Source organism: Schistocerca cancellata, chromosome 3 (assembly GCF_023864275.1).
Source record: "Schistocerca cancellata isolate TAMUIC-IGC-003103 chromosome 3, iqSchCanc2.1, whole genome shotgun sequence".
Lineage (NCBI taxonomy): Eukaryota > Metazoa > Arthropoda > Insecta > Orthoptera > Acrididae > Schistocerca > Schistocerca cancellata.
Window position 1 is genome coordinate 292,937,562 of NC_064628.1, and position 24,255 is coordinate 292,961,816.

A 24,255-nucleotide genomic window follows, 5' to 3' on the forward strand; every position below is an offset into this window, starting at 1 on the left:
TAATTAATTTTTCCTGTGAGTTTGATTCATTTTGATAATGAAAGAGTTGTACAGTGTTGTGTATAAGCTACAAGGTGAAACATTGTGTGTGTTTTGCAAGATACTGTGTAAATCTTATATTTTATTAAAGAGAATTCAAACTATAATTATCTATTGTGTCCAAGCAAAGTTTTGATGAAGAGAACATATCTTGGCGAGTCCAAATAGTGATGTGAAGAATGAGACAATTAGAGTTCATAGTTAATTAATCTACATAAACAGTTGAAGTACACAGGATGAGAATACAAAATCAGAACAGAATCAACAGAGTAACAGTCTTAAGTATAAAGGTTGCAAATACACATTCACAATTAGAAATGCATATTCGCAAATCAAGGGAGGAAAATGCTCAAATGAAAAATGGTATATTCATGTTAAGTAGACAGATAGGGAATTTAAAAATACAAATCAAGATGACATTGACAAAAATACTATAATAAGAAAAGAGATTTTTGACCAAACTGGTTTTAGCTCATAAAGAGTTTTTGGGAGTCCATCAAGGAAGTATCGTCAAACATGGAAGGGTGATCTGTGAAACAAAATGTGGAATTTTTAGCAATAATTAATTGTATTGAAGAGGCATACAAAAAATTAGTAAATTTAAAATCCAAGGTACAGGAAAACTGCAACGCACTCAGCATTTTGCAGACCACTATAAGCAAAATGTGTTCATACTGTCAGGAAGGTAATGGGTTACAAAAAGCTACACTGTAAGAATGTTGAGAAAAGGTAGAGGACTGTTTACAAGAGGTGTGCAAGCAAACAAGAAAAGGCGGAAGACTTTTTACAAGAGGTATGCAAGCAAACAGTTCTTAGTGTTTCCCCCATACTAATGAAAATAAACCACATCCACTGAGTGAGTGGTGGGAAGAGTTTAGCTTAGCAAATAGTCATATGGCAAGTCATTTCCCGAGACTTAACCTAAAAGGGGAGCTACATCCAATTATATTTTTGGGAACCTTTGAGGGAGCTCTCTCTTCCACATGGGAAGATAAAAGGACAATCCAGCTTGTGAGAGGGCATTTAGAGGCTGAAGCCACCAAGTGGGCCGTCCTTCATAAACATGACTTTACAAACTTGGCAGATTCCTCACACCAATTTAAAATAAATAATGGTTGAAGGTGTGCAATGGTAGTCAACTCTAGAATTACTAAATCCATGTCCTTATAATAAAAGATAAGAAGGATTTAGAAAATATTTTGAGTGGCACTTTAATCAAAGTAAGTTTGTAGACTCTAGTGACAGTAACCTTATTAAAGTACTTATTAGCACCTAGGGAATTAGGTATATTGAATAAAACCAGGGTTGGTTGGTTTAAAAGAGGGGGGGGCGAGAGGAGGACCAAACTACGAGGTCATCGGTTCCTTGTTCCTAATAAAACAACGCCGCAAGTGTGAGAATAAAACAGACGAGACATATAACACAAAACGGAAACAAAGGAAAAACCACAAGAATGAAGGAAAGGCAATGAACACTAAATGGAATAAAAGAGGATAAGAAAACAACAGAGACGCTAGAAACAGAAGAGAGTATAACAAGAAAGCAGATTACAGTGGCTGGCCGACCACGAGAATAAAAAGAAAAAGTCAGCCACTCTGCAACACATTAAAACTTCCACCCTAAAAGCACAAGGGTGGAGGACACAAGAGGGACAAAGGACATGCGCTAAAACCTACATAGAAGTATACAACCCACTCTCATGGATAAAATGTAAAAATAACGCTGCTGCTGAGGTATCGTCGTCCAACACCAAAGATAGGGAGCTGGGAAAGTTAAAAGTCTGCCAAAGAGCGGCTAAATGTGGGCAGTCCAGCAAGAGGTGGACGACTGTCATTTGGAAGCCACAGTGACACACACGCATTAGCCACGTATGGCCAATGCGGAGCCAGCAGAGGACAACTGATTTAACTGATTCCCTGTGAGAGGACCACATGGAAGACTTCCACACATTTGTAGTCTCCTTACTAACACGCAGCTTGTTGTGCATACTGTTATGCCATTCCGTCCCCCAAAGCCTGAAAACCCTGTGGCGTAAGACAGGACACAGGCCAGCTTTGGAGATGACCCTCTCCAGAAGCGGTTTCCGCATTGCCTGTTTGGCCAGCCTGTTGGCAAGTTCGTTGCCTGGGATTCCGATGTGTCCTGCGGTCCACACAAACACCACTGAAAGACTGGACCGTTCCAGGGCATAGATGGATTCCTGGATGGAGCCTACCAGAGGATGGTGAGAGTAGCACTGGTCAATAGCTTGTAGGCTGCTCAATGAGTCAGTACACAGGAGAAATGACACGCCAGGGCAGGAGCGGATGCGCTCAAGAGCACAAGATATGGCAGTCAGCTCTACAGTGAAAACACTGCAACCATCTGGCAAGGAGTGCTGTTCAATACGTCCTCCATGAACATACGCAAAGCCTACGAGCCCATCAGCCATCAAGCCGTCGGTGTAAACCACATCAGAGCCCCGGAACAAGTCAAGAATTGAGATGAAGTGACAGCGGGGAGTGGCAGGGTTAATGGAGTCCTTAGGGCCATGCAAAAGGTTCAGATGAAGTTGCGGCTGAGGCGTACGTGAACGGACCACAAGTAGAGGTAGTAAAGGGAAGGACCCCAGTTCAAAGGGAAGGGACTGCACGCCAACCGCAATCGTTAGTCCCGACCTGGACCACCAATACGGGAGATGGACCACCGCGGGTTGGAAAAGGAGACGATAATTCGGATGCTCAGGAGAACTACAGATATGTGCAGCATAACTGGCAACTAGTTGTGCAGGTCTGATCTATAATGGAGCGACCCCAGCCTCCACCAGTATGCTGGTCACCGGACTCGTCCTAAAAGCTCCGTCGCTAGTCTAACCCCACAGTGGTGCACAGGGTCGAGTAAATGCAACGCTGAGGGCGCTGCCGAAACATAAACCACACTCCCATAGTCAATTTGTAATTGGACAAGGGCTCTGTAGAGCTGCAGCAGTGTAGAGTGATCTGCACCCCAATTGGTGTTGCTCAGGCAACGGAGGGCATTGAGGTGCTGCCAACATTCACACTTAAGCTAACGAAGATGAGGAAGTCATGCCAATTGAGCGTAAAAAAATCAGTCCTAAGAATCGATATGTCTCCCTACAGTGAGTGGATCATCATTAAGGTGAAGTACTGTGTCCAGATGAACAGTACGACACCGACAGAAAGCACGACACACAACTTTGCGGCTGAAAACTGGAAGCCGTGGGCTAGAGCCCATGATTGCACCTTGTGGATGGCTCCCTGTAGATGCCGCTCAGCAACACCAGTACTGGTGGAACAGTATGAAATGCAAAAGTCATCTGCATACAGACAGGGTGAGACGGACAGCCCGACAGCTGCTGCTAGACCGTTAATGGCCACTAAAAATAGAGAGACACTCAGTACAGAGCCCTGTGGGACTCCATTCTCCTGGATATGGATGGAACTATGGGAGGCACTATCTTGCACATGGAAAGTATGGAGCAACAGGAAGTTTTAGATAAAAATCGGGAGCAGGCCTCAGAGACTCCACTCATACAATGTGGCAAGGATATGTTGCCAGGTGGTGTCATATGCTTTACATTAGTCAAAAAAGGTGGCAACCAGGTGTTGGCATCTGGAAAAGGCTGCTCAGATGGCAGACTCTAGGGACACAAGATTATTGGTGGTAGAGCGATCCTGGCGGAGCTGCCCTGACATGGAGCCAATAGGCCATGTGACTCCAGGACTCAATCCAACTGCTGACACACCATATGTTCCAGCGGCTTACAAAGAACGTTGGTGAGACTGATGGGTCGATAGCTATCCACATCAAGCGGGTTTACCGGGTTTGAGCACCAGAATGGTGATGCGCTCCTGCCATTGCGATGGAAAATCGCCATCACACCAGATCCGATTGAAGATGACGAGGAGATGTCGCTTGTAGTCAGACGAGAGATGTTTAATCATCTGGCTGCGGATCTGATCAGGCCCAGGAGCCGTGTCAGGGCAATGTGCAAGGGCACTGAGGAGCTCCTACTCTGTAAATGGGACATTATAGAATTCACTGTGGCATGTAGTGAATGAGAGGACTTTCCCTTCCAGCCACTGTTCGAGAATGCAAAAGACTGGGGGTAATTCTCCAACGCAGAGGCTTGAGGAAAGTGCTCACCAAAGTGCTCGGCAATCGCATTTGCATCAGTAGATAACATGTCATTTATGGTAACACCGGGAACACCTGTTGGGGTCTGGTACCCAAAAAGACATTTGATCTTTGCCCAGACTTGGGAAGGTGACGTATGGCACCCAATTGTCGAGACGTATCTCTCCCAACACTCCTGCTTCCATCACTTGATAAGTTGGCGAATGCTGCACGGAGCCGTTTAAAGGCTATGAGATGCTCCATGGAAGGGCGCCACTTATGGCTCTGTAGAGCTGGCTGACTTTCCTTAAATGCTTCAGCGACTTACGGCGACCAGCAAGGGACTGCCTTACGCCGGGGGGCACCCTAAAGAGTGAGGAATCGCGTTTTCTGCTGCGTAAACAATTGTTGTAGTCACCTGCTAAACCATGACATCGATGTTACCGTGTGGGGAGATTCAATGTTGACAGCAGAGGTGAAAGTCACATCTGCCATCCCTCTTCTTCATACTTATCCACCCACCTGCTACTCACAATAAAAAAAATCTATATTTTTATTATTATTTATATTGTTTCTTTGCTCTCATTGTGACTTCATGCCAAGATTAATGAGTTTTTGCCTTTTGCTATCATCGGCCCCCTCAGATTTCATCTTGTTTCCCCTTTTGCATCCATTTCATATTTCTCAGGATTTTTCCCACTTATTGAGTGTATTTTTGTGAATTTTTTCCTACATAATTCTACATTATTTTTGTAATTTTTCGCTTTTTTCCACCATCATGAATTCTTGCTCCTTTCATCTGCATCAATACAGAAAAGTTTCCTTATCTCTAGCCAGATCCCAGTCCCACATACTGTTTCTGTGTAGTTGCTTGGCTCATTGAATCTGCCCCCCCCCCCACCCCCAAATGGCCTTACCATCAAATTACCCACTTCTGAATGCCACCCCTCCTTCCATAATAACATTCAGCTGCTCAGATATTGCCAATCCTTAGCCCTCACCAACACAGCCCTACAAAACCATGTCAACCAAGTCCAAACCTCCTTGCAGTACCTTCACTCTATCTGCAAAATTCTCCTGCTGTGCAATCCCAAATTCCTGGAACCCATAACACACATTGAAACTCTTGCCATCCAGGAACTAGAGCAACATGCACAACACCACTTCAACAAGCTCTCCATCCTGCTCACTTCCTATTACTGCCTTGGATTACCACTGTCCACCACCACTACAACAATATCCAAACCTCCTCCACATCCCCTCATAACTGACAAACCCAGTCTCGCAGACCTACTACATTAACCCCACCCTCCAAAACTCCTTCCAACCATCAGACACAATCCAGAACCGAAACAGACCTGAAACACTGTCATGAACCTTTTCCTCCAGAAGCCTTAGCCCCACAGAAATATCAGTTCTTTCGGAAGGCCTCACCTTTTGCCCACTCCCAAATACTATCATGCAGGACTTGTTAAAGTCCTTCTCTCCTTCTCCTGGTCCCTACTGTGGAAATACTTTCTGTCACCAACCCTAGCAATCAGACTTAACCAAAGACCAATGTTGAACCCTGCCTAACTCAGTTCACTCCTTCATCCACCCATGATCCACCACCACTGCCCCCAAACCACCCCCTACTACTTTCCAGAATGTATTAACCTCGAACCTTGCCTCACCGTCATTCCCCAAGTCCCTCAACATGCAAACTAGCCTTACATACACAAAAAGAATCGAAGTCCACCATCTAAAAACTGATCCCAATCTTACAATACTATCTGCAGACAAAGATTCCAGCACTGTTGTTTTTAACCGCAAGTATTTCCTGGCAGAGAGACTCCACCAGCTGTCAGATACATTCATCTACAAATCTTGCCACAGTGACCCCATTCCAGAAATCCAGCAGGATCTCTAGTCACTCCTCAAATCCTTAGGCCTATCCCAGAACCTCTGCCTGGAGTCCATCTATCTGCTCACCTCTACCAGCCCTACAATCCTACCTTCTACATGCTTCCTGAAGTCCATAAACCCAACCACCCAGGATGCCCCATTGTGGCCAGTTAGTGTGCCCCCACTGAGAGCATTTCTGCTCTCATAGACCAATGCCTTCAACCTATTACCTAGAACCTGCCCTCCTATATAAAACACACCAACCATTTCCTCCACCTGGGTTTTGACTACCTCTCATTGTGACCTGAAATGAGAAATGTCCTTCCCACTATCCTTCCCTCCTCTCCCACAGCGGTATTCCGCCGTCCACCGAACCTACACAATATACTCATCCATCGCTACACAATCCCTGCTCCCAACCACATGCCTCCTGGCTCATACCTCTGTAATAGACCTAGACGCACGACCTGTCCCACGCATCCTCCCACCACCACCTACTCCAGTCTGATAACAAACATCACCTATCCCTTCAAAGGCAGGGCTCCCTTTAGACTGCAGTCGTGTGTGCGAGTTGTGTTTGCATGACAGTGTGTCTGTCGTCTATTTTTGAAGAAGGCCTAAAGGGCTGAAAGCTTTATTTGAACAGTATTTTTGTTGTGCCTATCTGTGACTCAGCATCTCCGCTATATGGTGAGTAGCTACTTTCCCTTTCATAAAATCCATCCTGTATTTTTCATTGTTTGAGATAAACTAGACATATACTCATGAACAGTTTCAACTTGAGGCTGTAATTTTTACATATACAATTAAAGGTCCAAGACCTATTTCACCCAATGCCCATAAGTAAAATACAGGAGGACTACAAGCGGTAGTAATGTTGCAGTAACCTTCCTCCCCACAGAGTGTGACCCAGTCATAGATACACTGAAGAGCCAAAGAAACTGGCACATCTGCCTAATATCGTCTGGGGCCCTTGCGAACACACAGAAGTGCCACAGCATGATGTGGCATGGACTCAACTAATGTGTGAAGTAGTGCTGGAGGGAACTCTTAACATGTATCCTGCAGGGCTGTCCATAAATTTGTAAGAGTATGAGGAGGTGAAGATCTCTTCTGAATATCATGTTGTAAGGCATTCTAGACACGCTCAATAATCTTCATATCTGGGGAGCCTGGTAGCCAGCAGAAGTGTTTAAACTCAGAAGAGTGTTCCTGGAGCCACTCCAAGCAACTCTGGACGTGTGGGGTGTCACATTGTCCTACTGGAATTGCCCATGTCCATCAGAATTCACAATGGACTTGAATGAACGCAGATGATCAGACAGGATACTTATATACGTGTCATCTGTCAGAGTCACATCTAGATGTATTAGGAATCCCATATCACTTCAACTGCACATGCTCCACACCATTACTTAGCCTCTATCAGCTTGAACAGTCCCCTGCTGATATGCAGGGTCCATGGGTTCATGAGGTTGTCTCCATATCAGTATACGTCCATCCGCTCGATACAATTTGAAACGAGACTTGTCCGACCAGGTAACATGCTTCCAGTCATCATAAGTCCAGTTGGGTGGTTGGTTTAAAAGAGGGAGGGGGGGGGGGGAGGGGGGGTGGCAAACTGCTAGGTCATCGGGCCTTCGTTCCGATTAAAATAATTCCACAAGGGTGGAAGTAAGACACAGAAATCAAAGCTGGAAGAAAGGAAAAAAAACACAGAAACGACAGAAGGGCAACAAACACTAAATACGACAAAAAAAAAAAAAATAAATAAAAATAAAAAATAAAAAATAAAAAGAAAATAAACCAGACACACGCAAGGAACAGGGTAGAAGAGATTAAAACAACAAAAGAGATTACCATGGTTGGCTGACCACGAGAATACACAGGAGAAGCCAGCCACTCTGCAACACATTAAAACCTCCACCCTAAAAGCACCAGGATGGAGGACACAGAGGGACAAAGGACATGTGCTGAAATTTAGGTCAAATGATACAACCCACTCTCATGAATAAAACGTAAAATTAAATTAGCTGATGAGGGGTTGCCAGATAAAATTAGGGGCGATGAATCCGGTAACCGAAGATTTTGTCACAGGGCAGTCAATGTGGGACAGTGCACCAGAATATGGGCCACTGTCAACCAGGCGCCGCATTGACAATGAGGCGGGTCTTCATGGTGCAGGAAGTAGCCGTGGGTTGCCCAATCATGGCCAATGCGGAGCCGGCAGAGAACCACAGAGTCCCTGCAAGAGGCCCACATGGAGGACTGCCACACATTTGTAGTCTCCTTAATGGCACACAGCTTGTTGTGCGTACTGAGACTATGCCATTCCGTCTCCCAAAGCCAAAACACCTGGTTGCATAAAAAGGAACGTAGGTCAGTTATTGGAATGCCGATCTCCATAAGTGGTTTCCGTATAGCCTGTTTGGCCAGCCCGTCAGCAAGTTCATTGTCTGGGATTCTGACGTGTCCTGGAGTCCACACAAACACCACTGAATACCGGTCCATTCCAGGGCATAGATGGGCTCCTGGATGGTCGCTGCCAAAGGATGATGAGAGTAGCACTGGTACATAGCTTGTACGCTGCTCAAACAGTCAGCACACAGAAGAAACGACTCCCCAGGGCATGAACGGATGTGCTCAAGAGCATGAGATAAGACTGCCAGCTCTGCAGTGAAAACACTGCAGCCATTGGGCAAGGAATGCTGTTCAATATGTCCTCCACGGACATACGTGAAGCTGATGTGACCATCAGCCATTGAGCCATCGGTGTAAACCACTTCATGGCCTCGGTACATGTCAAGAATCGAGAGGAAGTGACAGCAGAGAGCCGCGGGGTGAACCAAGTCCTTTGGTCCATGTGAAAGGTCCAGGCAAAGTCATGGCCTAAGTGAACACCACTGAGGTGTACACAAATGGACAATGAGTATATGTGGTAAAGGCAAGGACTCCAGTTCAGATATAAGGGATCGGACGTGAACTGCAATTGTAAGCCCTGACCTGGGCTGCCGATTTGGGAGATGAACTGCCATGGGTGGGAAAAGGAGATGGTAATTCGGATTTGCAGGAGAACTACGAATGTGTGCAATATAACTGGTGAGCATTTGTGCACGCCTGACCTGCAATGGACGTTCTCCAGTCTCCACCAGAACACTGGTCACCAGACTCGTCCATGGCGGGATTGAACAAGGGCTCTGTAGAGCTGCAGCAGCGTAGAGCGATCTGCACCCCAGTTGGTGTTGATCAGGCAAAGGAGGGCATTGAGGTGTTGCCAGCACTTTCACTTAAGCTGACGAAGGTGAGGAAGCCAAGTCAATCGGGTGTCGAAAACCAGTCCTAAAAATCAATATGTCTTCATTACAGTGAGGGTATCATTAGTAAGGTAAAGTTCTAGTTCCGGATGAACGGTACAATGCTGACAGAAGTGCGTAACACATGACTTTGCAGCCGAAAACTGGAAGCCGTGGGCTAGACCCCATGTCTGCGTCTTGTGGATACCTCCATGTAGGCGCCGCTCAGCAACACCAGTACAGGTGGAGCAATACAAAATGCAGAAGTCATCTGCATACAGAGAGGGTGAGACAGACGGCAATACAGCTGCCTGGAGCCCCCATTCTCCTGGATATGGGGGGAACTATAGGAGGCACCAACTTGGACATGGAATGTACGAAGCGACAGAAAATTATGCGTAAAAATAGGAAGCGAGCCTTGGAGACCCCACTCGTATAATGTGGCAAGGATATGTCGTCACCAGGTGATGTCATACTCTTTCCGTAAATCAAAAAAGATGGCAACAAGATGTTGGCATCTGAAAAAGGCTGTTTGGATGGCAGACTTGTGGGACACAAGATTATCAGTGGTAGAGCAACCCAGGCAGAAACTGCCCTGGCACGGAGCCAGTATGCCACATGACTCCAGGACCCAACCCAACCACCAACACACCATACGTTCCAGCAGCTTACAAAAAACATTGGTGAGGCTGATGGGCCGACAGCTATCCATATCAAGCGGGTTTTTGCTGTGTTTGAGCACTGGTATGATTGTGCTTCCCACCAGTGCAATGGAAAGATGCCACCGCACCAGATCCGGTTGAAGATCATGAGGAGATATCGCTTGTAGTCAGACGAGAGATGTTTAATCATATGACTGGATATGATCTGGCCCAGGAGCTGTGTCAGAGCAATGTGCAAGGGCACTGAGTAGCTCTCACACTGTAAATGCGGCATTATAAGGTTCACAGTGGCTTGTAGTGAATGAGAGGAATTTCCCTTCCATCCACTGTTTGAGAGTGCGAAAGGCTGGGTGGCAATTCTACGACACAGAGGCGTGAGCATAGTGCTCAGCAAAGTGTTCAGCAATCACGTTTGAGTGGGTAGATAACAAGCCACCTGTTGGGGTCTGGCACCCAAAACTCATTTGATCTTTGCCCAGACTTGGGAAGGTGACATTTGGCACCCAATGGTCAAGACGTATCTCTCCCAACACTACTATTTCCATCGTTTGACAAGCTGGCGAACGTAGGCACGGAGCCGTTTAAAGGCTATGAGGTACTCCAGGGACAGGTGCCGCTTATTCCACTGTAGAGCTCGCTGACGCTCCTTAATTGACCCAGCAACTTCCGGTGACCACCAAGGGACTATCTCTTGCCAGGGGCATCCTAAAGAACGAGGGATCGCATTTTCCGCCGCAGAAACGATCGTTATAGTTACCTTCCCAACCACCACATCGATGTTACCATGTGGGGGAGATTGACCAGTGACAGCAGAGGTGAACACTTCCCAGTCTGCCTTGTTTAAAGCCCACCTGAGCAGGCGTCCCAAGGCCTGATGCTGGGGCAGTGACCGGAAGATGGTGAAGTGGTCACTACCACACAGGTCATCATGTGCTCTCCGGTGGATAGATGGGAGGAGGTCAGGACTGCAAACCGTGAGATCAATGGCCAGATATGTTCCATGTGCCACATTGAAATATGTGGAGGCCCTGTATTTAAGAGGCAGAGGTCGAGTTGTGACAGTAAATTTTCAACATCCCTGCCTCGGCCAGTAAGCACGGTGCCACCCCACAAGGGGCTGTTGTTGTTGTGGTCTTCAGTCCAGAGACTAGTTTGATGCAGCTCTCCATACTACTCTATCCTGTGCAAGTTTCTTCATCTCCCAGTACCTACTGCAACCTACATCCTTCTGATTGTGCTTACTGTATTCATCTCTTGGTCTCCCTCTATGATTTTTACCCTCCATGCTGCCCTCCAATACTAAATTGGTGATCCCTCGATGCCTCATAACATGTCCTACCAACCGATCCCTTCTTCTAGTCAAGTTGTGCCACAAATTTCTCATCTTCTATTCTCTTTTTGTCCAAACTATTTACCATCCTTGTTTCACTTCCATACATGGCTACACTCCATACAAATACTTTCAGAAAAGACTTCCTGACACTTAAATCTATACTTGATGTTAACATATTTCTCTTCTTCAGAAACACTTTCCTTGCCACTGCCAGTCTACATTTTATATCCTCTCTACTTTGACCATCATCAGTTATTTTGCTCCCCAAATAGCAAAACTCCTTTACTACTTTAAGTGTCTCATTTCCTAAGCTAATTCCCTCAGCATCACACGACTTAATTCGACTACATTCCATTATCCTCGTTTTGTTTTTGTTGATGTTCATCTAATATCCTCCTTTCAGGATATATCCTTTTTTCGAGACACTGTCAATTCTGTTCAACTGCTCTTTCAGGTCCTTTGCTGTCTCTGACAGAATTACAATGTCACCGGCGAACCTCAAAGTTTTTTATTTCATCTCCATGGATTTTAATTCCTACTCCAAATTTTTCTTTTCTTTCCTTTACTGCTTGCCCAATATACAGATGAATAACATCAGGGATAGGCAACAAACCTGTCTCAATCCCTTCCCAACCACTGCTTCCCTTTCATTCCCCTCGACTCTTATAACTGCCATCTGGTTTCTGTACAAATTTTAAATTGCCTTTTGCTCCCTGTATTTTACCCCTGCCACCTTTAGAATTTGAAAGGGAGTATTCCAGTCAACATTGTCAAAAGCTTTCTCTAAGTCTACAAATGCTAGAAACGTAGGTTTGCCTTTCCTGAATCTATTTTCTAAGGTAAGTCGTAGGGTCAGTATTGCCTCACGTGTTCCAGCATTTCTACGGAATCCAAACTGATCTTCCCTGAGGTTGGCTTCTAACAGTTTTTTCATTCGTTTGTAATGAATTCGTGTTGTTATTTTGCAGCCGTGGCTTATTAAACTGATCGTTCGGTAATTTTCACATCTGTCAACACCTGCTTTCTTTGGGATTGGAATTAATATATCTTCTTGAAGTCTGAGGGTATTTCTGCTGTCTTATACATCTTGCTCACTAGATGGTAGAGTTTTGTTAGTCCTGGCTCTCCCAAGGCTGTCAGTAGTTCTAATGGAACTACTCCCGGGGCCTTATTTCGACTTAGGTCTTTCAGTGCTCTGTCTAACTATTCACGCAGAATAGTATCTCCTTTTTTCATGTTCATCTACATACTCTTCCATTTCCATAATATTGTCCTCAAGTACATCGCCCTTGTATAGTCCCTGTATATACTCCTTCCACCTTCCTGCCTTCCCTTCTTTGCTTAGAACTGGGTTTCCATCTGAGCTCTTGATACAAGGGGTTATGAGTGTTAACATCTCTCAAAAGTAGGAAACGATTGGGGAGTTGATCAATCAGTGCAGCCAATGTGTCCAGGGGTACTGCACCATCTGGAGGAAGATATATGTTGCAGACGGTTATTTCCTACATCATCCTTATCCTGACAGCCACAGTTGCAAGAGGGGTTTGAAGGGGCACAGGTTCACTGCATACTGAGTTCAGGACAGACACAAACTCCACCTGACACACTTTTATAGTCACTATAGTTCTTGTAATATCCCCTATAGCTGCGGATAGTAGGGGTCCACATTTCCAGGAACCACATTGCCATAGCTCAGCCAGGTGGTGGAAAAAACGCCACAATTCCACTAAAGGACGACATTATCGTGCAGCTGGGAAGGCACAAAGCGCGCAAGGAGGCAGTTTACAACTCAGGGTTACCTGCTGCCATGATTGAGTATTTGTAGCCATTTCTATGGTGGATGAGGCATCAGTGAGATTCAGGTCCGCAGGGGATGCCGAGATCTCCACTGCATCCTCAGATGCAGAACTGATAGGGAGTGGTGGTGTTGGGGTCACAAGAGGGTCCTGTTTCTTAGCAGACTACTACTTAGCTTGCTTGATCTCTCACTTCTCTTTAGGGGCTTGCTAGGAAGATTTCTCCGAAGCAGCTTCATGCACGGAGGAAGACCGTGAAGCTGGCGAGTGTCTGCCATGGCATTAGTGGAGGCCCTGGGAGAGAGCCCCCAATGGACCCCTTCCACACGAGAGGACCCAGAGGAGGCTGTTGCTTCTCTGGCAGGGAGGAAGGGACCGATCCTGCGTTTGGGGGGCCTTGCTCCCGAAGTAGGTGCTTTGAGAGCAACGGAGGAAGATTTGCCCCCTACCACCAAGGGGATGGATGTATTCTGGTGACCCGGAGGGCTCACTGTTCATGGTACAGAGTTAGGAACTGCTGGCACTTGGGACGGTGATGGTGATGTAGCTGCAGCATATGTCGACGTCAATCAAATGGGGTGTAATCTTTCAACTATGCATTTAGCCTCTGTGTAAGTCAACCAGTCCAGGGTCTTGTATTCCATGATTTTGCACTTCTTTTGGAGTACTGGGCAGTCTGGCGAGCAGGAGGAGTGGTGCTCTCCACAGTTGATGCAAGTGGGAGGTGGTGCACATGGAGTATTTGGGTGCAGTGGACATCTGCAGTCTCGACATGTGGCGCTGGAAGTGCAGCTGCAAGACATGTGCCCGAACTTCCAGCACTTAAAGCACAGCATATGGGGAGGAACATATGGTTTAACGTCACAGCAGTAAACCATCACCTTAACCTTTTTAGGCTATGCATCACCCTCAAAGGCCAAGATGAAGGCACTGGTAGAAACCCTGTTGTCTTTGTGTCCCCTGTAAACGCACCGGATGAAATGTACACTCCACCATTCTAAATTGGGGCGGAGCTCATCATCAGACTGCAAGAGGAGACTGAAATGGAAAACAATCCCCTGGACCATGTTGAGGCTTTTATGAGGAGTGACAGAAACAGGAATGTCACCCAGCTTGTCACAGGAGAGTAACGCTCGGGATTGGGCTGGGGATGCTGTCTGAATCAACACTGCACTGTTTCACATTTTGGACAGCGCTGTCACTTCTCCAGACTTATTCTCAAATTGTTCAACGAAAAACTGAGGCTTCGTAGGTAGAATGGAGTCTCCATCAGTTCTGATACAGACCAAAAACTGAGGTGAATATGGCTCTCTCCATTCTGAAGCCCTACTTTCCTCCCATGGTGTAGTGAGGGAGGGAAACGATTTAGGGTCATACCTGTTGGCATTGTATTTGATCTTGCCCTTCTTAAAGACTGCTGGTGCCGTACGGCTACCACCAAATTTGTACATGACGGCCCCACCACAATGGACTGGCTACCGTGCTGGATATTGGGTGCAGAGAAATCAAATATTGTAATGGGGGTGAAAGAGAACAGGAGGCAAAGGAAGAAGATGACATACCCTGGAAAGTGTCCTCACACAAACAGTTGAATCGCAGGCAGAGATGCAAAGCCATGACAAGAGATTCATGAGATCAAATCTAAGGGTACTACTATTGTTCATAAAACTTGTTGTTATATTGAAAATAAGTCGAGAATAGACAATGTCGAAACAAAGCTATTATATCAGTAGGAAACATATCAGCTATGTAAGAAAGAGCTTCGTCAACAGGGACCATGGTGAACAGGGATACTACATCAAAACTGACAAGAATGTCACTTGGACTAACTGTGATCTCCCTCAGTTTTTCGATAAAATGCATAGAATTTTTAATATGAGAGTCAGTTTTACCTATATACGGTTGCAACAAAGAAGCAAGATATGTAGCCAGCTCTTGAGTAGGAGCCCCAATGGCACTTACTATCGGTCTCAATGGGACATTGGGCTTACCCTCCTAGATTGTGAGATCTTGACAGTTTCGATGTAGTATCCCTGTTCACCATGGTCCCTGTTGACGAAGCTCTTTCTTACATAGCTGATATGTTTCCTACTGATATAATAGCTTTGTTTTGACATTGTCTATCCTCGACTTATTTTCAATATAACAACGAGTTTTATGAACAAATTGATGGGGTGGCCATGGAAAGCCCTCCAAGCCCTGCTATTGCTACTCTATTTATGTAATTTTTCGAACAACAGGTGCTGCGGTCGGCCAAAAAAAGCCCTTTGAAATGGTATAGATACGTGGATGACACCTTTGTGATATGGAATCATGCTGAAGAGGAACCGAGTGATTTTTTGGTGCACATAAACAGTTTCAATCCAAGGATACAATTCACCATGGAGAAAGAGAGTAATGTACAACTAAATTTTTTGGATGTATTGGTTATTAAACGGGCAGATGGGACTTCAGGGCACAAGGTATATAGGAAAGACACACACACCGATCGTTACCTACATAAGAACTCGAATCATCATCCTAGGCAGAAGAGAGGAGTCATAAAAATATTAGTGGACAGAGCTAATAACATCTGTGAGACAATTTACTTGCAAGATGAATTAAGTCATTTGAGAACAGCTTTCAAGAGAAATGGGTACACTGACAAGGAAATAGATCGAGCACTCCACCCTAGAAGAAAAGTGTCCGAAAATACACGACAACAACTGTCAGCTGGAAAAGTTTTTCTTCCATTTATTCATAACATCACGGACCGTATTGGTAAAGTTTTGGCCAAGTTTCAAGTGGAGACAATCTTTCGACCTAGCAAGAAAATTGGTGAAAGTTTAAGATCGGTGAAAGACGCACGACACCCCTTAGCTACCCCAGGTGTGTATAAAATTCCGTGTAGCTGTGGCATGGTTTATATTGGAACAACTAAAAGGAGTGTTAATACCCGCCTAACGGAACACAAAAGGAACTGTAGATTGGGACAGATTGAGAAATCAGCTGTAGCGGAACACATTTTCAAAGACGGTGATCACGAAATAAAATTTAGTGAGATAAGCGTGATAGCTAGGGCCTCACATTATTACACTCGCATGTATAGAGGAACTATAGAGATCTACAAGCACGGAAATAATTTTAATAGAAAAGAAGACAAGATATGGCGTTCGACTTTGTACCAACGAAGTGACAATCAATTATCTGTAATCGAGAGAGATGGCACTAGCCAGAGATAGTTTTAAAGTCGAAAGCACGTGACGAGTTGTGGCGCCATCCAAGCGCTCTATATAAGTGGGACCACCAGCACCTAGCAGCCAGTCGCCGACTCACCTCAGATGTTGCCTGCAGCCGACAACCAAACGTCAGGAAGGAGAAGAAGTTTTATATATGGACCACGGCAATTCAGTCCGGAAGTTTTAATTAATGAAGACGCCGGCCGTGAAAGCTTACATGCTATGAACTCATGCACCACGTAAGGCGTCCTTCCCCATATGGCCCACACTTCTGTAGAATTTTGAAACTGGCAGGTCAAACCATAGAATGGGACCTGAACTCATGGGGTCAAAAAGTGCGAGAGACTGTTTAGTCACCTCTTACAACAGGCAGGAACACCTCAGGCCTATTCTAACCCTTGGACCCGCAGGGGGATCAACAGTCTAGTGTCAGCGTTGATGGGCCCAGGCAAGGCGTAAACTTTGTGTTGTGCAGTTATCAAGAGTACACGAGGGGCCTTCTGCTCCAAAAACCCATACTGATGATGTTTAGTTGAATGGTTCGCAAGCTGACACTTACTGATGGCCCAGCATTCAAATGTACAGCAATTTACGGAAGAAGTACATTAACGTAACACTGAACGATTCTCGTCAGTTGTCGCTGGTCCTGTTCTTGCAGGATCTTTTATCGGACACAGCAATGTCAGAGATTTGATGTTTTACTGGATTCCTGATATTGACGGCACACTCATGAAATAGTCATACAAGAAAATTCCCACTTCACTGTTACCTCAGAGACGCTGTGTCCCATTGCTCATGCGCTCACTGTAACACCACATTCAAAGACTGCAGTGCCATATTCTTCCTGTTTACATATCTCTGTATTTGAATACGCATGCCTATACCACTTTCTTTGGTACTTCAGTGTAATAGCCAGATGAAGAGCACATAGGCATGGCCAGGAAATGAGACGTGTGTCCGTGGGAAGTGTGTTGGGATCCATGCTGTTCATGTCATATACTGATGACCTGGCAAACCACATTAATAGTAAACTCAGACACTTTGCAGGCAAAGCAGTTATCTGTAATGAAGTAGTCTGAAAAGCAGCAGACATATTCAGTCAGATCTTGGTATGGTTTCAAAGCAGTGCACAGAGTGGAACCCTCTTTAAATTTTCAGAAATGTAAAATTCTGTACTTCAAACAAGAAACAAATGTAGTGTCTTATGATACTAGGGATCAGAATCATCTTCGAAACATGAGTAGGATCCTGGGAAAATGCAATCATCTACAAAGGACAATGCTCACAAAACACTCTTATGACCCACTCGAGAATACTGCTGAAGTGTGTAGGGCCAATACTACATAGCTACTATCTAGGGACATTGAATAAGTACAAAAAAGGGCAGCACTTATAGTCATAGATTTGTTTGGCCCATGGGTGATCATCAGAGATATGTTTACAAGCTTGAACTAGCAGGTGCTTGAAGATATACCCCAACTATCCTGCAAAAGCCTAGTTGAGAAGTTTCAGGAACCAGCATGAAGTGAGAAATCTAGGAATATACTACAACCCCCTACCTATCACTCCTGCAGTGACCACAAAGACAAAGACAGACTAATCACAGTGCACGCACAGGCACTTAAGCAATAATTCATCCTGTTATCCATTCATTTTCTTTTATATAGTCACAGCTACTTTGAAAGCAGTGCTCTTAAGTAATTAGCCTATATAAATAGGTGAAATATCTTGGGTTACAAGAGGCATGAGAATATCAGGTACAACTAAGAGAACACTTGACGTAACATTTAGGAAAACTGATAGTGATGAAACGTATTTAAAACTGCACGGCAAAATTCTAACCACAGTCACCAGAACATAAAAATGTTCGTATTTCCAAGAAAAAATAAGATTATCCAGCAACTAGGTAAGAGTTAATTGTACAGTAAATACGAGAGAAGAAAAATGAATCAGGAATGTGACAAAATTTATTTAAGGCATATAATGAACTGTGCGAAGATAGCTGCCTCCCCAACTACAGAAACATTAAAAAAATTTCTTATGTCAGTAGCATATAATTTAAATTTGTACTTTTCCCCTTAGTAGATAACCAATAGCTTTTAAGAAACACCATATAAAACAAGTTTGATAAAATTCAACCACATCCTTTGTCTCCATTAGTAGGTTTCAACGTTATCAAAATTCTTAAAAACAAAATTTCTATTGGTTACGAAGAAAATAGTAGAAAAATAATTAAATGTTGTTCAGCTGAGCTTTGCAATATATCCTATTTCTTACGCAATTAATCATTTCATAAAGGTATCTTCTCAGATAACTTATTTGTGCTATTGTCAAGTCTATTCACAAAAGAAAGGATGAAATAATAAGAATAATACACTCATTGAAACTTCCTGGCAGATTAAAACTGTGTGCCCGACCGAGACTCGAACTCGGGACCTTTGCCTTTCGCGGGCAAGTGCTCTACCAACTGAGCTACCGAAGCACGACTCACGCCCGGTACTCACAGCTTTACTTCTGCCAGTACCTCGTCTCCTACCTTCCAAACTTTACAGAAGCTCTCCTGCGAACCTTGCAGAACTAGCACTCCTGAAAGAAAGGACAGTTTTAATCTGCCAGGAAGTTTCATATCAGCGCACACTCCGCTGCAGAGTGAAAATCTCATTCTGGAATACACTCATTCATTAGTTCCAACATTTTCAAAAAATTTTGAAGTCACGAATAATAGATTTTATAAACACTTACGACATAAATATATTTTCAGTGGCAAGTAAATTTGGACATAAAAAAATGACTGTCAACGGAACAGTCTATATTTACCTTGACAGATAGTACACTAGAAGTTGATAATCAGGAATTATCATCATTGGAAATATTTTGTGATTTAGTCATGGCAATAGTGTGCAGCATGATATCATCACAAAAAGTTAATCTAATAAACAGAGTAATAGACAACACAACACGTTCACGTTCATAGTTCTCAAGTTCACTGTATGACACAAAGCAGCAGGTATCAATTCCAAGACAATTATACACCAATAGGCATTCAGAATTTGAAGAAATGAGATATCGTGTACCACACTGTTCTCTTTTAGGTCCTTTGTTGTTTTTGATAAATATAAATGGGCTTAAACTTCCATTATTGTCAGAAAATCAAATTTCACTCTTTTTGCGGATGATTCAAATATAGGAAAAAGTAGTACCAATCCTGTTGTACAAAAGACAGCCAATGATATTAAAATATAAACAAATCCTTCGAGGCATATGGATTATCACTGTACACTAAAATTACACTGAAGTCACTGCCATTTAAGATGGTCCACTGGACATCGTCCTCAACAGGGGGTGTGATCACCACAGACAGTAACGCCTGCTTCGTAAAGCCCTTCCATGTTGGCCACAAGGTTGGTAAGGTGGTAAGGAGGTCTTAGTGCAGGGCATTCCATACCTCCACTAGCATTGTTGACAACTGCTGGATGGTCATTGGTGTATGTGGAAGTGCTGCAATATGGATCCCCAATCAATTCCACACATGCTCGATGGGATTTAAGTCTGGGGAATGGACAGGCCTACTCCATTTGCCAAATATTCTCTCGTTCCAAGAGTTCATCCAATTGCGCTATTCAATGTAGTTGCACATTGCCATTCGCAAAACTTAAGTAATGGCCAACGCAACCCTGAAAAGATGGACATGTGGAAGGAATACAGTGTCACAATAATGTGTTGAGTGTACCGTGTTCAGAGATTTGGATGGCAATATGTCCATGTAATATTATGCCTTCCCGCTCCATAATACCTAGAGCATCAAAAAATCATGTTCAATAATGTTCCTGAGTGTATTGGGTGTTCCCACCTCTCACCACATGAGGGTACAAGCAGCTTAGTCGAACATGATTGTTTTGGTGATCCAACTGTTATGATTTGGGGAGGCATAATGTTGCATGCACACCCTGATCTCCAAATCTTTGAAAAAGTACACTCACAGATCAACATTATTGTGACTCTACTTTTTCCCCATATGCATCTTTTTAGGGTTGCATCAACCCTGACTTCACCTTTATTGATGACAATGCATGGCTGCATCAAACAGCACTACTGGAGGAGCTCTTAGAATGGGAGGATATTTGACAAATGGACTGGTGTGACCTTTAGATATCATGTTTGTGTAGAGTTTAATCAATTATGTTCGCTAACTAGATTCTCTGTAACACCGGTGCGGAAGGACACTATGGTGAGTGGTGGATCGTGGATGGGTTGAGGTCAGGAGGCTGACGGTGCACAACCCAAGGACATGGATAACAGCAACGCAAAGGGTAGATGCCTGCCTGATGCCTGGAAGCATTATTGATACAATAATACAACATCAAATAATTATTGTCTATAAAATGCAATGTACAATGAAACAATGTTCAGGAAGTCAGTGCTGGCATGCCTGCAGTGGCGTCCACTGAGATGTACGTCTCTGCACGTGACTCACACCAAGCTGACAACATAAGGCCAATGAACTTGCCATACTAGTGTGTGGCCACACCCAAACTGAGAGAGGCTGTGCATAGCTTTCAGAAGAAGATGACCTGGACTCCCATGAACCCATCAAAGGTTGCACACAGGAAAAGAAGCCACCAGCTCTACTCGGAGCATGTGAATTCATGCAGAGAGGTGCTGTGGCCTCCTGACAGGAGAGAGACCAGCAGCATCAAAGTCTACCTACAGGAACAGAAGCAGGCAATGGCAGATTACACATTCCTGCAATGAGAGATTATCTGCTCCCAGGCACTGCTAGTTAGGCCGCAGCTGCCCTTCAGTCTCGACAGTGGTGCGACACTGCACTTATGTCCCTCCAGCTAGTGCTTGCTGTTCCATACAAGAATGAAAGCAACAAGACAAGAGCATAAACAGTTTTAATTTTATGAATTTGTCATGCTTTTGAATGAAGAAGTCTAATTTTCTTTCTTTAAGTTTGCTGTGACAATGTTATAACTTTATTTGGCCTTAAAAGGTACTTGCCTCTACACTTTTTCCTCTTAAAATTGTTTTCGATATTTTGTTGCAAGGTGGAAAGGTGGCTTGAAAAAGGTTCAATACAGCATTCTTCTCGATAACTTAGCTACTCTGCTTTGGACTCAATAACTACCCCTTTTACTAATGACAATTATGTTAGTAATGAGGGCATTACCAATGAAACTGCTCCAAAAGAAAGTAGTCAAGTTGATGCTGTTTGATTATGTCACTTTAAATTTCAGTTACTTTAAGAACTTTTGGGTTACTCTTGAAATTATTTTTTGAATCAAATAAACATTATTTAAAATAATTCTCATTTTTGTTGCAAATAATCATCTTAAAGAATGTTACATTAAGAATGTACTACAGAAACAAATCTGGGTATCTACGATAAAGGAGGACATTAAAATGAGTTCTACTGATCAAAATGATTAAGAAACACTGCTGCAGAGCAGTGGTTGCTATTTGTCCAATGTAATCAAAGAGACAAACAATAATTTGATGGAAGAGCTTTGCCAAAGAATAACTTTTGTCTTGGAACACCCAAACAGTTGATTGCTGCTTCATTTCCACATTGTACAAATATAGTGAAGTCTCACATCCCGTTAGGATGCTGCATTTTCTCAGTCAAATTTTTTGCTCATTTGCTTACACAGGAGCCTATTTTTGAACTTTGGGCAAACTCAGCAAAATACACCAGTATGAGATTTTTTTACAGCAAAATGCATTATAGTTCATTGCTGATAGAAGTAGCTCCATGATGAAATTCTGCAAATCAACTGTAATGTCTTTTCTGAATTACCAAACATTGAACAAACGGCCTTCATGGGAAAAAAATCATCCAGTGAGAATGTTCACATTTCATAGCTCTGTAGCACTGCCTGGTGGGTGATGGTATAAACTTCAAAGGTGACTATTGTAGATCACCCTGCAGAGAACCCATAGACACTTGGAATTTTGAGAAGTTTTTTGAAATACATATTTTCATTAGCGTCTTCATCATTATTTTCACTATAATGATACAAAACAGAAATATAATATTAGGAACAAAAACAAACTCAACAAAGTGTTTAAGGGATTAACAATAGAACAGGAATGAGTCAGATACACAGGTTCACATGTATTCAACAACCTAATATAACATATTAAATGTCTTGCAATAACTGAATTACATAACTCTATGTTGGGGAACTGTTCATCTCACTGACGATTATTTTTGTAAAACTCTTAAAATTAATGCATTAAACTACAAATTATTTATTTGCACTGTAATACTACACCATTTAATTAAGATGTTTCATAATACTATTCTTAAATAAAATGTGCACCCTCGACTTCTTTCCATACCTCAGAGACCATTCAGCACAGAATGTATAGAAGATGATCCATACAGTCATTCTCTATGTCTACCATCCATAAATGAAATAGAAAATACAAGAAATAGTACCGGTATATTATTTACAACCTACAGCATACCATATAGTGATATAGTGGCTCACTGACAAAAAATGTAAATTATGTACTGCCAACAAAAAGGATGAGGGGGAAAGGGAGAAGGGTGGAGGTGGGATTGGAAGAGGGAAGGAGTCAAATGTATACACTCCTGATTACATAATTTGTAATGAAGAGAAAAACTCATAGTAGGTCAACAGAAAATTACAAGGAAATGTAACACAATGTGATAAGAGTAATTGCAATAAATTAATGAGAAGTACAAATATTAGTACCAAAAAGTGTGAATCCTATACACACTTTGAAAGACGACTTAAATTTTACTAGAGAAAAGGATGTATAATGCTGTATAAAGGAGAATCAGTATACTTACCTACAACAATGTTTGCTTTCATGTTGTAGCCATAATCAAAGTGTACCATTGTCAAGTATGTAACATGATGAATGAAAAACAGAAGACTCACTGCTGTCAGTAACATTGTTAGCAGATTAATTTTCCCAGACATCATCCTGAAATACGAGAAAGTCAGTCAGCAAAGTGCTACAGCATTATTAAAATTATACATGACAGAAACATCTTTCTGGCATCTTACTCTAATAAGTGCTAGTGATCTATCTTGTAATGTGCAAAAACCTCCAAAAAAACAAGTTATTCACGTATGAAAACTAATTACCAAACATTGTGAAATTTGCAACACCAAGAAAGATAGATCTAACTGAAATGAAGTTCATATAACACATTAGATACATGAAATTCACAAATGATCAGCATTATAGGACTGCACATTATCTTCAACAATTTGATATGGTGTCTCCACGAAATGTTATTACAGCCTCTCAAAGCCATAGCAAAAAGAATCAAGGAGAACCTGGACATCTTCCTAGGGCATCTCCCTCCACACAGATTGTATGTCACAAAGCATCAACATAGATTGCCGTAGGACCATAATGAACACATATCTGGTCAATCATATCCCAGGCATGTTCAATGAGCAAAATGTTAGGTTGACATGCAGGGCTTGAAAGCAGTGGTAAATGCTTCCAGCCGAAATATGAAACCGCCTGAAGGATGGGCATTACTGCAGGTTCTAAAGCATGAAGTTCCTACCCATCCCGAAGTGTATTTTACCACCTGCCCCATCTAAGAAATATAGTGGTCCTGTAACTCAACAAAACTTTTCTAATTTATTTTGGCTTACTGTGAACAATTATTGTTGCGTGCTTATCTATTATAAACACAATGCTGTACCTGAGAGGTAAAGTGGCATTATGTCCTATAATCAAAATTTCAACTAAAGACCATATTTTTAATACATCTACATCTATACTCTGCAACTGACCTTACAGTGGGTGTTAGAACGCACTCTGTGTAACACTGTTGCTTCCCCTTTTTCCAGTTCCAGTTGTATATGGTATCATAGCAAGACGAATTGTCTTTACACTTCTGTGTGGGCTTGAATCTCT

The 24,255-nt window shown here is 43.2% G+C and overlaps 1 protein-coding gene across 1 annotated transcript in view; it reads right to left on the reverse strand.

Moving 5' to 3' along the window:
- Positions 1–24,255, reverse strand: part of LOC126174989 (post-GPI attachment to proteins factor 3) — a 97,204-nt gene that overhangs the window by 31,081 nt on the left and 41,868 nt on the right. Inside the window, exon 5 of the mRNA XM_049921469.1 lies at positions 23,165–23,301. Within this exon, the coding sequence (XP_049777426.1) occupies positions 23,165–23,301 (137 nt within the window). The remainder of the gene's footprint in view (positions 1–23,164; positions 23,302–24,255) is intronic.